Source organism: Mus pahari, chromosome 13 (genome assembly GCF_900095145.1).
Source record: "Mus pahari chromosome 13, PAHARI_EIJ_v1.1, whole genome shotgun sequence".
NCBI lineage: Eukaryota > Metazoa > Chordata > Mammalia > Rodentia > Muridae > Mus > Mus pahari.
Genome location: NC_034602.1, coordinates 94,478,976 through 94,493,430, shown reverse-complemented (window position 1 = coordinate 94,493,430; position 14,455 = coordinate 94,478,976). Strand labels below are relative to the sequence as shown.

Genomic DNA, 14,455 nt, shown 5'->3' with positions numbered 1-14,455 from the left:
AGAATCATAACTTACCATATTCATATGTTTGCTTCAACAACTAATAAAATTATGTCTGTACATTAGCCAAATGCTGTATTATACTGAAACTGGTAGAATTGGTGTATTAATTGTTGTGCTTTATATACTTGGTTAATTTGGTTTGGTTTATCTCTACTGTCTTTTAAGTTCCTGCTTACTGAGAACACATTTACACATTTTCTTTTCCTTCATTAACACACCTCCCTTCATGCACCTTACAGATATAAGCACAGGCATCATGTACTTCTGAATTAGAAAAGGGTCTTTCAAGAGAGACACTTTGGAATAATTCTTGGGAATGAATTTAGATGGTCTAAAAGTATTTACTGGGGCAGGAGAGATGACTCAGTAGCTGAGAGCCCTGGCTGCTATTTCAGAGAGTCCATGCTTGACTTCCAACACCCACATGGTGCCTTGCACTATCTGTCACTCCATTCTTGGGATCGTAACATCCTTTTCTGGCCTACAAGGACACAGGCATGCACATTTGGTGCACAGACAATACGGGCAGGCAAAATACCCATTATACACATATATTTTTTAGAAGCTTATTAATCTTAATATTCCAGTCTCTATTAAAATTATTGACATTTCCTAAGTCTATTAATAAAGGTGTAAATTGATTGTTTCTAGTTAATTTAAACCAGTAGTATTCACCCTTTATTCTGAGACCCTTTAATAGAGTTCCCTTTGTTGTAGTGACCCCAGCCATAAACTATTGTTGCTACTTCATAACTGTAATTTTGCCACTGTTATGAATTGTAATGTAAATATCTGATATGGAGGATGGTCTTTGGTGATTCATGTGAAAGGGTCATTTGAACTACAAGGGGGTTGCAACCCACAGGTTGAGAACCATTGGTTTAACCTTAGGTGTGTTCCATGTGGTGTATGGTGAGATTTATTTCTTACATTGTGGACTTTAAGTTAGTTTTGATAGAGTTCGTTTAGTTCAGAAAACGATTATTATCTACTTTCCTTATAGGTTTTGTGGCCTAGTCTTTCGGGGACCATTGTCTGTTCAGGAAGACTGGATTAAGCACTTACAGCGTCACATTGTAAACGCTAATCTTCCACGGACTGGAGCTGGCATGGTGGAAGTCACATCACTACTTAAAAAGCCTGCCTCTATCACAGAAACGTCATTTTCTTTACTAATGGCAGAAGCAGCATCATAGAACCAGGAATCCTTTTCAATAGCAAATTTAATTGGATGTAAATTTAAAATTTCTGTCTTTTTTTTTGTAAGCCACATGAAAGTATCGATTATAAATACTAAAGTAGAAAGAACAAGGGACCGTAAATTAGAGTGGCATCAGAGCAAACAATACTTCAGACAAGACAGTAAGTAGTCATATATTTTATATATGGTGGAGATGTGTTCTTAAGGTTTACTAAGTTTTGTTGGCTGAGTTTACTCAACTAAAGGTCCTACATCTGAGAGCCATTTGTAAAGTGTTGCACATGAATCCTTACAGACAGACTTACTGAAAGATTATGTTCTCTACAGTGTTACCAGAATCAAGGCTCTGGTTTTTCCCCACACTTACATAGAAAAATAAGATATTATATTTTGTTGGTATGTATTTAGTGTTTTGTATAATACCAGGAACTCCTAACTAAATTTACTCAACTTAGGGCATTAAATATCATGTACTTCATAGTTTGAGACTGTTCCCCCAAATAGGGCAGAGTACTATTCTATCTAGATGTTAAGTGTTTTTTTTTTTTTTAAATCATAATGGAACGGTTTTTTTATATATATATATATATATATATATATATATACATATACATATATATATACTAAAAAGTTGGAGGGAGATTTGTTTAAACAAGTATTTCTAAAAGAAATATTGTATATAGTCCTGGAAATTATTTGTGGTAAGGAAATATTCTTTAATCCAGTTGCATTTCTCAGACAATGAAGTGGTGCGTCCATGCTACCTCCTGCTTTGTCAACAAAGATGCTATTTACCCTTTCCATTTGTATCATAATAGATTTTAAAAATCTAATGTTCTTTATTGCAAGACATACTTTTGTTAACAGATTTGTTTCTTTGTAACGTTTTCCGTAAGTTTGACATGCTTACAGGACAGGGTTGTCTCTTTATTTAACATTGTAGAAATGTAATTATTAAACAAGGCTCACTACACAACTTAGAATAGGCTTTCTCATTTATATTCCAAATTTGATCATTTAGCAAAACTATTGATACACAAAATATTTCTACATATGATGAGAATGTTTACAATTTCAATTTTAGAACTTGTTTTTGGATGTGATTCTATGTATGAAAATTGTGTAACACTATGCTCATGCTAAGAACCGACATAACAGAATTACTGAAATAAATGTGCTGTGAGGAATGGACAGTACGGTGCAGGTGTCTTGGTCATGATAAACTGTGATGATTCTTTTAAACACTTTCCAAAAACAACTTAGTTCCTTTCATCCTGAATGAGCGTCGTTTACAAACAGCAGTTTGTATGCAAGCACCATTCCGCTTCATTTCATGGTGTTGCTAATATAGTTGAACCAAGGATATGCATTGATACTTTTCATCATTTGTAAATAAAGTTAAAAACAGTTAAACAAAGGAGTGTTGGTAGAGGTATATGTAGATATATCTCACTGCCAGTGAAATTACTTTCCTATGGTATATCTCCTTGCCAGAAATCACTAAATAAAAAGACTTCAAGAATTACAGTGCCTCTAATGTGAAACATTTGTTATTTTTTATTTCATGGGAAATAGTCCACGAGGTTGTTTTATTTAGTTAGATTGTTTATATTTACCAAGTTATTTTTGTTTTCTAAAAACACTACATTGGTCAATATATTTCATGTGAAGAAATATTTTCCCCTGTTATGGTTATTGAACATCTTAATTAGGTGCTAATTAGTGTGTAAAATCAGGAGGTTATATTTTATTTTATCTGAGCCAAGGGTCCAGTGAACCCTAAGGAATGAGATAATGGAAGGACTTTTGAACTCTTAAAAAGGCCAGAAGGAAACTTTGCTTTTGTCTGAAACTATGAGGTGTAACTAAAACATCACATTTTGTTACTCTTAACTGAGAATATGCCAAGTCCTTGTTGATATTGATCACCTCTTACTGAGGATGTCCCATTGGATTTCCATATATGTATTTCCATATGTGTATGGGCTCTGTCTGTTTGGGGAGGGTCTCACTGATTTCCCTGGGCTGGCTTTGAACTCAAAATCCTCCATTTCAACCCCTGGCCCTTCTGAGACTGACTACACCAGTGTGCACTATCCCCTGGCTCAATATAATTTTTGAAACTGAAACATATACAAACAAAGCAAGTAGAATTCAGAAGTTTAGAAAAAAATGACAGGATTCCTAGTTGGAAGACTTGGAATTTTTAGAGCCTCTTAGATTTAATTATGATTTTTCCTAATCATGACAGCTATCAATATATAGGAATTCAGGAAGAATTAGTATAGCCACATAGTTCAGAATTAAACCCAAGATCTTCCCACATAGTGTCGCGAATCGGGATGCTTGGACTTCGTTCCCCCCACCCTCCTCCTCTCCTCTCCTTTCCTCCGTACCTCCTTCCATTATTGACTTTTTAGGAACCATCTCTTCACTTATTTTTGTCAGGAGGGCACAGCACATTTGTGCAGTCAGAAGACGCTTGCTGTAGTTACTTCTTGCATCACACAGGTTCAGTGGTCAGATGCGGGTTGTGTGCCTTGTGCAAGTACTCTCTGCTGAGCCACCACATACACTCCTCCATTTCTTGATCTTGTTTTATTGCTCTAGCCAAGATTTTGAACACTGTATTGAGTGAGAGTGATTAGAATGGGTACATTTGCCCCACTCCTGGTTCAAAAAGGAAACACTCTCAGTTTTCAATATTTATAATGTTGGGTATAGGTTTGTGTAAACATCCTTTGTTACATTCCTCTATGCCTGGCTTATTTTTCAGGAGTTTTGAACTTTGTCAAAGGCCATTTCTGCAGTTGTATGCTATCTGCCTTTAAGTCTGTACATTGTATTTAACATTTATTGACTTTCCTGTGTTGCACCAATTTCAATGTAAACCTGTGGTGGAATCAAATTGGTCAGGGCATGTGTTTGTTCTTACTATGCTCTTGAATACCAAATGGTTTGTGTGGATTTTATTGAATTTTTGTGCTGTGATGCTTCACTTGATTACCAGCCTGATGCATTGTAAAAAAAAAAAAAAAAAAAAAAAAAAGGGAACTTGGATTGCTTCCATCAGATTGGTCTGGGGGCGTCTTATTGATTAATATTAGAGGGCCCAACCCACTCTGGGTAGTACTATCTCTAAACAGGTGAACCTGTGCTGTACAAAAAAGCCAGGGGAAGCAAGCCAGGAAGCCCAATGTCCCTCTGTGGTCTGTGTTTCAGTTGCCTCCTGGTTGAATTCCTGCCATGGTTTCCCTCAGTGAAAAGGGTTTCACCCGAGAGTTAGAAGATAAAATAAACTTTTTCTTCTCCATGTTGCTTTTGGCCACAGTCTTCATCATATCACAGCACCGAAAGGAAAGTGACATACATGTTCACGACTTAGTCAGGGCAACGGATGTATATTTCTCTTTTGTTGAATCCTTATCTGGCCTAAGTCCTATGAAATGAGCTTAGGAGTGTTTCCCTTTCCATTTTGTAGGTTAGACAGAGAGCAAGTGCAGCAGCGGCAGCTTTTCCTTAGGAGTTGTGTAGATCCAGCAGCAAGCCATTGGGTCCTGCCTGGGCTGCCCTTTGTGGACAGGCGAGAGATGGCAGAGACGGCGGCTTCAGGCTTGTTCTGAATTATGTGCTTGAGTTTGTGTCACCTGATGCTGCCATGTCTTAAGTGTGTCTAGGAGTGGGTCCATTTTTTTTCCCCCTGTATTTCTAGTTTTACTTTTCCAGTTTGTTTTCACATTCTTTTATAATCTCCCTCTGGATTTCGCTGGAGTTTGTTATAACAGCCTGTTTTCTATAATTTAATATTTTGGGTCTTTTCTCTCTTCCTTATTTTAGGTTTGGAACTTGTCAGTCTGGTTTGTCTTTTCAATAAATGAACTTTTTATTTGATTGATACTATGCATTCTCATCAAAGACTATTAATTTCTGACCTGATCTTTATGGCTTCTGGCCACCTGTTTCCTTGGGGCTTAGCTTGTCCTTGTTTCTAGGACCTTGACTGACTTGTATCCTTAGGTAATTTTCAGGATTTTTTTCTTAATGTAACCATTTAATTATAATTTTTTGTTTTGTTGAGTGGTTGGTGTTGGTTTTGAGAATTGAGCTACCTGTGTCCTCAGTTTTAGCAGATTGTTCATCTTCATTTGATTCTAAGAATTTTAAAATGGCTTCCTTGATTACTTCACTGACTCACTGATTAATCAAGAGTATATATGTTCAAGGGCTGAAGAAATGGCTCACGAGCCTCTAGGAGGCCTGGATGTGATTCTCAGGATCCACACTCTCCTCACCTACCTTAACTCCGGCTGCAGAAGAGATGAGGTGCGTCTGGCCTGCGGATGCCCACACAGAGACATGCATAAAATCTTTTTTTAATAAGAGGAATATATTGTTTCCCAGGCATTTATGTGGTTTTACTTGCTATTGATTTCTGCTTTATACCACTATGATCTGCTGAGAAAAGAGGAATAATTTGATTTTTGCATTTGTTAAGAGTTTTATGACTTAGAATGTGGTTCTCAGGCTGCTAAGAGAAGTGTGCACTCCATATCTGTTGAAGGGCATAAAACTCACTCACTGTTTTAGTTATATTTGTATTTCTGAGAAGAGAACACGTGGTCCAGCATTAAAGAAAGCATTTAATCAGGGGCTCGCTTATAGTTTTAAAGGGTTAGCTCCAATCATAGTGGGAAGCAGGCAGACATGCCAATCAAGCAGGAGGCAGAAGCTAGGAGAAGTAATTGAGAGGGACAGAGACAGATATGATTAATTTCCTGAGTCTGTCATTGTCCCAGAGTTTGAGGTCACTGCATCAGAGTGTTGACCAATTGCTAATGTCTGTTGATCAGACAATCCAGCAGCATGGAGGCTGGTTTTGTGTGTGTGTGTGTGTGTGTGTGTGTGTGTATTAGCTTTTTAAACCTCAAAGGCCACTCCCAGTAACACACCTCCAATAAGGCCATCACACCTCTTATTCCTTCCCAAACAGTTCCACTCCCTGGTGACTTAAGCATTCAAACACGAGCCTGTGGGGCCATTCTAATTCAAAGCACTGTACCCACTATTGTGTTTCAGGACCCTTCAAGCCTATTAATATTTGTGTTATGAAAGCATAACCCTCAGCATTCTGTCTGTGTGTGTGTCTGTGTGTCTCTGTGTGTGTATGTCCTCTTCAGATATGCTGACCTTTTCTAAATTTTTTTTTAAAAACTGGTCTTTACTAGATAAGAATAGGTACAACACCTTATTTTTAGCTTCTGTTTCCTTCATTGACTTTTACCCTTTGATTCCTAGGCTCACTATCTATCAGTTGGGTTTTCTTGTAGACAACAGATGGATTTAAACTTTTTTAGATGTATTTTGCTAATTGTTGTGGGGGGCAGTGTGTACCATGGCACATGTAGTTAGTAAAAGGAGAGCTTATATATGTCAGGTCTCTCCTTCCACTATTCAGATTCCAGGGGTCTAAGTCTGCTTATCCAGTATGACAGCCAGCAGCCTTACCCACAGAGTTATTGCATTGGCCACTGGTTTCCACCTTTTTTTTTTTTTTTTTAAATATTTATTTATTTATTTAATTTATTATATGTAAGTACACTGTAGCTGTCTTCAGACACTCCAGAAGAGGGTGTCAGATCTTGTTATGGATGGTTGTGAGCCACCATGTGGTTGCTGGGATTTGAACTCAGGACCTTTGTAAGAGCAATCGATGCTCTTAACCGCTAAGCCATCTCTCCAGCCCCTGGTTCCCACTTTTTAATTGCCAGCCTGTGCATCTGTGAATTGGTTTTGTTTTATTTTGTTACATTTTAAACTATTGCTGAGAGGCTAATTTTTTTGTGATTTTACTGTTTGTTTTCTGGGTGGTTTTATTACTCGTTTTTCTTTCCTGTGCTAGTTTGCTATACTGGGAATGTTTGGCTCCTTCCTAGCTCTCTGTGGTGGTTTGAATATGTGTGACCCTCCGAGATTGTGTTTTAAATGGTTGGCCTGTAGGGAGGGGCCAACCTATTGGAAGGTGTGGCCTTGCTGGAGTAGGTGTGACCTTGTTGAACGGAGTATATCACTGTGTGGGTGGACTCTGAAGTCTCCTTGCTCAGGCTCTGGCCAGTGTGGAATCCAGACTTCTGGCTGCCTTTGGAACAAGATGTAGAATTCTCAGCTGCTTCTTCAGCACCGAGTCTGCCTGCATGCTGCCATGCTTCCCAATGGACTGATCCTCTGAAACTATAAGCCAGATCCAATTAAATGTCCTTTATAAGAGTTGCTGTGGTCATGGTGTCTTTTCACAGATATCGAAGCCAAGAGCGAGACGGACGTTGGTACCAGGAACGTAGGCATTGCTATGATGGTCCTGACAGTGGAATGCTTTAAGCACTTGGGCAGGAGACAGGCATGCAGACCTGAGCTGAAGGCCAGCCTGGTCTACAGAGTAAGTTCCAAGACAGTGAAGCTTAGGCAGTGAAGGAAGCCATGGAGAACAATGCTGGTGAAGATGTAATTGAACTAGAGGGCCATCTTCCAGCCCAAGCAAGCAGCAGAACTGGCTGTGTGGTTCTGGCTTTAGAATCAAGGATGGAATTTCTCACTGCAACTAAGGAAAGCCACAGAGGCCAGGCATGTGGCAGGGGTGTCCCTGTATAGAGGCCCAGAGAGACCATTGTGTGAAACTATACAAGGCTGTGGTGTGAAGTTATGAAGGTGAAGCCTGGATTGCCTTGGAGACCCCAAGATGTTGGAGATGCCAGAGTCATGGGATACCTGTCAAGGAAAGCTTCTAATTGGGAGTGGAACCAGCCCATGGGAGAAAGAAATGTGCTGTTGTCAACAGGACTGAAAGGAGTTGGAGATCTGCAGGGTACATTGACATCAGACATGGTGATGCAGCTTCGTGTTTGTTCTGCTGGGTTTCAGTCTTACTTTGGCCCAGTATTTCCTTAATATGCTCCCTTCCCTATGTTTTGGAATGGTAATGTATACCTTATGCCATTGTATGTTGGAAGTATGGGACCTGCTTTTTGATTACACTTAGATTGCATGAATCTCAGAAGAGACTTTAAACTTTGGACTTTTAAACATTATTGAGGGGCTGGTGAGATGGCTCAGTGGGTAAGAGCACCTGATTGCTCTTCCAAAGGTCCAGAGTTCAAATCCCAGCAACCACATGGTGGCTTATAACCATCCATAACAAGATCTGACTCCCTCTTCTGGAGTGTCTGAAGACAGCTACAGTGTACTTACATATAATAAATAAATCTTTAAAAAAAAACATTATTGAGACTGTGGTGGGGACTTGTGAAGTTGAACTAAATGCATTGTACATATGGCTACAAGCCTATGGGGACTATGTGGTGGCTTGAATAGGTATGGCCCTCAAAGATTCATGTGTTTGAATGCTTGACCCATAGAGAGTGGCACAATTAGGAGGTGTGGCCTTGTTGGGGTACATGGGGCCTTGTTGAAGGAAGTGTGTCACTGTGGAGGTGGACTTTGAAGGTCTCCTATGCTCAAGCTCCACCCAGTGTGGAATCTAGTCTCCTCTTGGCTGCCTTTGGGTTCACATGTAGAGCCCTCAGCTCCTTCTCTAGCACCGTCTGCCCGAATGCTGCCATACTTCCCACCATGATATTCATAAGGGTAGTCTGTCTGATAATTGCTGTCACTGATTTCTGACCCTTTTGTTCCTGTGCCCTGGCTTCCATTTTGAAGGACAGGTTCTGTGAGGGCAGCACAGTACTTGGGGACATACACTTGCCACTCAAGCCTATACACAATCATTCCTGTCTGGAAAGCAAGTCTGTTGGTACCCATCTGTAGAGAAAGAGTTGACTTGTCCAATGACTGAAATGTTAGCCTCTAGAAGTAGATGTTTCTCTTGGTACCTGGTATAAGATCCCAGCCTGGCTGGCACATTTGTTGGTTTCCATCTGTAAACCAATTACACTATGGCTAGCCTTTAATTTGCCTTCATCAAAACATATTTGTTTTTCTGTGTTCTTAGTTCCAGTGTCAATGGTTGTATGGAATCCTTTGTTTTCACCAGATCTGCTAGAGCTACCAACATAGTCTGAGCTTGGGTTATGTTGCTATTCTAAAAAAGATCACTTGCTTCAACTATCTCAATGGGGCTTCATACCGTAAGCCTGAATAGCTTTAATAAGGTTGCCAGTAGTCTCCAACTGAGGCTAGTTTATTCGAAGCTTCACATCTATGTTCCACTCGGACTCCCATGCATGCCTGCCTTCTTTCTGCTCATTACAGGTATCCTGTCTGTCCTGTGGATGTCTGTACCTGTCCTCCTCTTTAGAATTTTTTTTTTCCTGTTCTGACTCTTATGTAGGCACATCTCTTACAGGTAAGCCCTAGTATTCTTTTTTGAATAGTAAGCACACCATTACCTGCTGGCTCCCACCACAAAGCTGATCACATTAGCATTACATCACATGAGTTGCTACTGAGGCTCTCACTCACCCATAGCCTTATCAGTTTTTTTTTTTTAATACGTTAACTCTTCACAGTGCTTCATTATACCAAGTGTAGTTAAACGTTGACCTTTTATATTGCCTCGGGTTTTAGCTTATAAAATGCTTTGGATAAATGTGTGTGTGTGTGTGTGTGTGATTTTTGAGAATTTTATACATGCTTGTGATGTATCCTTTCCCCTCAACTCTTCCCTGTACATGTTTCTCCCTAATTCAGGTCTTCATTTTTTTTTTTCTTTTTTTTCTTTCATTTTTTTAACCCATTGAGTTTAGCTGTGCAGCCCACCTGTGCGTAAGTGTGGGGTTGTCCACGGCAGTATGAACAGGTAAATAAGCTAGAACAGCCCCGGCTGCTTCCTAGGGAACAGTCTGGTACTCTAACTGGTCCATCAGAGAGCTGCTGTGCCCTCACGGTGGAGGCTTCACACGGGAATGGCAGTTGTTCAGAGAGCGCACAGTGTCAGAGGGAGGATGGGTTAAGGGACTCTGGTCTTGACACTCACTTATTTAACAGCTCTAATTCTTGCTCTCTGGCTCATTTCTGAGAGACGGATGAGACAGTGTGTGACTCGATTGTTACAGTGCTTGCTGTAATGTCAGCTGCACTTCAGAGCTAGCCCCTAAGATACTGCACATGGCTTTTCCAGGTAGACTCTGGGGTTTGAATATGCTTGGCTCAGGGAGTGACACTATTAGGAGGTGTGGCCCTGTTGAAGTAGGCATGTCACTGTGGGCGTGAGCTTTATGACCCTTATCCTAGCCGCCTGAAAGCCAGTCTTCTGTTTGCCTTCAGATGAAAATGTAGAACTCTCAGCTACTCCTGCGCTATGCCTGCCTGAATGCTGCCATGCTCCTGCCTTGATGATAATGGACTGAACCTGTAAACCAGCCTGAATTGAATGTTGTCCTTATAAGAGTTGCCTTGGTCATGGTGTCTGTTCACATCAGTAAAATCCTAAGACCGTGCTTGAATCCAAACTCTGGTCCTTCGCAAGAGCAGTGTGCGCTCTTAACCACTGAGCCATCTCTCCAGTCCCTTCACTAATTCTTTTGTGTTGTGGTTTGGTGTGGGGTTTTGTTTGTTTGAGACTGGGTCTCTGTGTAGACCAGGCTGGTATTGATCTCACAGAGGTCTGCCTATCTTTGTCTCCTGAGCACTGGGTGTAACCCACCATCACTCAGTTAACCCTGGAGTGTGGAGTTGTAGATTGGCAATTAACACACATGCTGCAGTGATCTTGTTTTTCTACCATTATCCACCTGCCCCTTCCAAGACAGCTGTTGTCCATTTTAAAATAAGCTATATATAGGTCCAGGTGTGGTGGCCCATGCCTTTGATCCCATCGCAGAAAGGCAGAGGCAAGCAGATCTCTGTTGAGGTCCTCCTGGTCTACATTCAGAGCCATGACTACACAGGAACACCCCCCCCCCCCCACACACACACACACATACACANTCTCTAAAAACAAAGGAAGAAATGCAAGCTTACCTAAATTCCCTGGCCACCCCTAAGATACTTATACTTAATGCTAGTTGTTTTAATTTCATACACTCTATGTATGTGAGGATTTTTTTTTTTTTTTTTTTTTTTTTTTTTTGGTTTTTTGAAAAGGTTTCTCTGTGTAGTCCTAGCTGTCCTGAAACTCACTGTGTAGACCAGGCTGGCCTCAGAAATCCTTCTGCCTCTGCCTCTGCCTCTGTCTGCCTCCCAAGTGCTGGGATTAAAGGTGTGCGCCACCACTGCCCGGCGAATTTTTTTTTTTTTTTAATTGTCAAGTTTGGGATTTCTTTTGAAGTCTGGAAATTTCTTATCACTAAACTTTTTTCTTGTTCTTTTCAGATTCCAATTAAATAGATGCTAAGTCCTCATTCCACTCAGACTCTAGAGGGCAGCCTGTCACCTCCCCTTACCTAGTCAGCCGACATCAGCCGAGTTTTGTTTGTTGACCACTTGACCTTTCCTCATTTCACAGCTCCAGTTAAGCCTGCCCACTGATGTCCTAATTTTGTCCTGTTATGGAGGCCTAGAATATTGTCTGGTTCTCTCTGTAGATACACTTTACTGTTTTAGGTACCCCCCCCCCCCACACACACACACCTTTGGGCCAGGTAAGTCTGGACTCTGAAATAGCCGTGGATCAGATTCTATAGTTAGTTGCCTTTCCTGCCCCGTGTCCAAGCTGTGCGTGATGTGCTGTGGTCTTTCTTGTCTGTGCCCAGATGCTTGCCTATATGCTGAACATTCTATTTGAAAACTATTTAACTGTCTTGCAGCCTAAGATAGCATCTTTAAAGAAGGACTTAGATGTTTGAATGTTTTGCCTGCATACGTGACAGATCCCCCGGAACTGGAGTTATGGGTAGGTGGGAACCACGGTGTCAATGCTGGGTATCAGGCCTGTGTCTTCTGCAAGAGCTATAAGAGCGTTGATCGCTGAACTGTCTGCCTCCCCCCCCCCCAAGAGCATCTTTACAATTTTTACTCACTTCTGTCAAGTGTTTGGGTGTTACTCCTTTAGAACAGGGCAAGGTACCTTTTGAGTTTATTTGGCCTAATCAGATGGCCCCCAGGCAGTAAGATCGCGATTGTGCAAACCTAGTTCATGTGCTGTTTGGTTTTGTCTTGATTGGTCCCCTGTGACCATGGGATCCAACCTAATTCCTGAGCTTTCTTTCTAGGTCTTATCCTGAGGAAAAAAACAGGTTTTGCTGCAAGTGGCTGAACTGGTTTCTCTTCTTTAGATTTTGGCTCGACATTTTTTCACTGTCTTGTCTAATGCTTACTGAAATATTTGTTTATTAATTCAACATTTTTAAAATGCTTTATTTTTGTTTATGTGAACTTGAGTGTGGGTGCCTTTAGAGACCAGAAGGGGGCGTCAGGTCCCCTAGAGCTGGAGTTACATGTAGTTTTAGGTTCTGGAAACCTGTCAGGAAGAACAGACATGCTTGCCTCTCCAGCCCCATAGTCATCAAGCATTTTAGGAAATCCTTATATAATTTTTCCAAGTGGGGATTTTGTATGTTTTTTTTCACTTCCGTTCTTTTTGAAGATCTCTGGTACAGAGATTACATCTAGTAAAACAAGTTGAGTAGAGGACTCCTGCAGGCCGTCCTCCCACAGGATGTGTGAGTACTCCTGCAGGTAGTCCTCCCTCAGAGTATATGGAGACTCCTCCCTCAGGGTGTGAGCACTCCTGCAGGTAGTCCTCCCTCAGGGTGTGTGGGGACTCCTCCCTCAGGGTGTGTGAGCACTCCTGCAGGTAGTCCTCCCTCAGGGTGTGTGGGGACTCCTCCCTCAGAGTATATGGAGACTCTAATAGGCAAACTTGTGCGTCAGGATAAGATTGTTAAAAAATAAATCTGTTGTGTTTTTATTTTTTCCTCTCCAGCCCCTGCTCCCGGTAAATTGTCTCTGAGATTAATTATTTAGTAATAAATGCCCTGGCCATAAGCTTCGGCTTGTTCTCGACAAGTTAGTAACTTATTTAACCCGTTCAAACTAGTCTTCCACATGGTTAGTTACCTGTTCTCAGCTTCTTGTGTCCAAGTCAGGGGTGAATCCTCTTTACTCTGTCCTGAGTTCAGCTCCCTGCTGGCGTCTGTCCGTCTGTCTCTTCAGCCCTCCAGCCAAATCTCCCCTTCATTCTGTCCTGAGTTCATCCATGCGGCTGGTTACCTCTGCTCAGCGTCTGACCTCTAGAGCCGCTCACTATTTCCCAGAATCCTCTCTTCTTGCAAGTGTCCCACCTCCTACTTCCTGCCTCAGCTCATTGGCCATTGGCTTTTTTTATTGACAGGTGGTGCTTACAAATAATTCTCTCGGCATGAGATTTTGCCCTTTGTGGTGAAGAAAGCTATATCAGCTTCAAGAAGGGCTTCTGCACCATTTTTTAGATTGCCGTGTGGGTTTTCTTTAACTTGCTGATGTTAATAAAATACAAGTAGTCCCGTCTCCAAATTTCTCCCTACCTTAATATTGTGAGCTTGATTTACATCTGTTTTATTGAAAACTTACAGATGTTTATGGGTGAATTTGATCTGTGCTTCTGTTTTACTTGTGTGGATTTTGTGTTAAACTAAGCTGGGCTTGCCTCGGAAGATGCTGTGAGGTTTGACCTTGCTCACGTCTTGAAAGTCTTCACACCCTGCAGCTTACTGCCTCTCCACGGACTTAGTTCTCACCCGGGGACTGTTCCCTCTACAATCATGGGCCATTAAACTTTTTTTTTCTACTTTCGTTAGCTCAGTTTTTATCATTTCTGGGTTGTTGGTTTTTGTGTGTGTGTGTGTGTGTGTGTGTGTGTTGTTTTTTTTTAAATTTCTAGTAAACAAGAGGGGAGTAGTTTGGCATGGGCATCCATTTGACCTTATTGCAGATTTAGATGCATAAGAAATGTCGTGGTTCACTTACTACATGCTAGCTCAGCATTGATTTCATCTTTAACTGATTTCTACTTGAGGGGTGTCCTAGTTAGGGTTTCTGATGCTGGGGTGAAATGCCATGTCCAAAAGCGAGTTGTAGAGGAAAGAGTTCATTTGGCTCACACTTCCACATTGCATTATGCTGCTGAAGGAAGTAAGGACAGGAACTGAAGCAGAGCAGGACCCTGGAGGCAGGAGCTGATGCAGAGGCCACCGAGGGTGCGGCTTCCTGGCTGACCACAGCCCGGGGATGGCATCACCCACAATAAGCTGGGCCTCTCCCATCAATCACTAAGAAAATGACTTACAGTTGGATCTTATGGCCATTCCCTCCTCAAATGAC

At 41.3% G+C, this 14,455-nt stretch overlaps 1 protein-coding gene across 27 annotated transcripts in view; it reads left to right on the top strand.

Annotated features, from left to right (window-relative positions):
* The window catches only part of Znf644 (zinc finger protein 644), a 72,067-nt gene extending 69,336 nt beyond the window's left edge, over window positions 1–2,731 (top strand). For 21 of the 27 annotated variants that reach the window (XM_029545494.1, XM_029545509.1, XM_029545508.1 and 18 more), the window contains one exon: window positions 1,007–2,731. In XM_029545494.1, coding sequence (XP_029401354.1) covers window positions 1,007–1,199 — 193 coding nt within the window. In that variant the 3' untranslated portion in view covers window positions 1,200–2,731. The remainder of the gene's footprint in view (window positions 1–1,006) is intronic. The other 6 variants (XM_021210507.1, XM_029545502.1, XM_029545501.1 and 3 more) reach the window with 3 other exon arrangements.
* The last annotated feature ends 11,724 nt before the right edge of the window (window positions 2,732–14,455 follow it).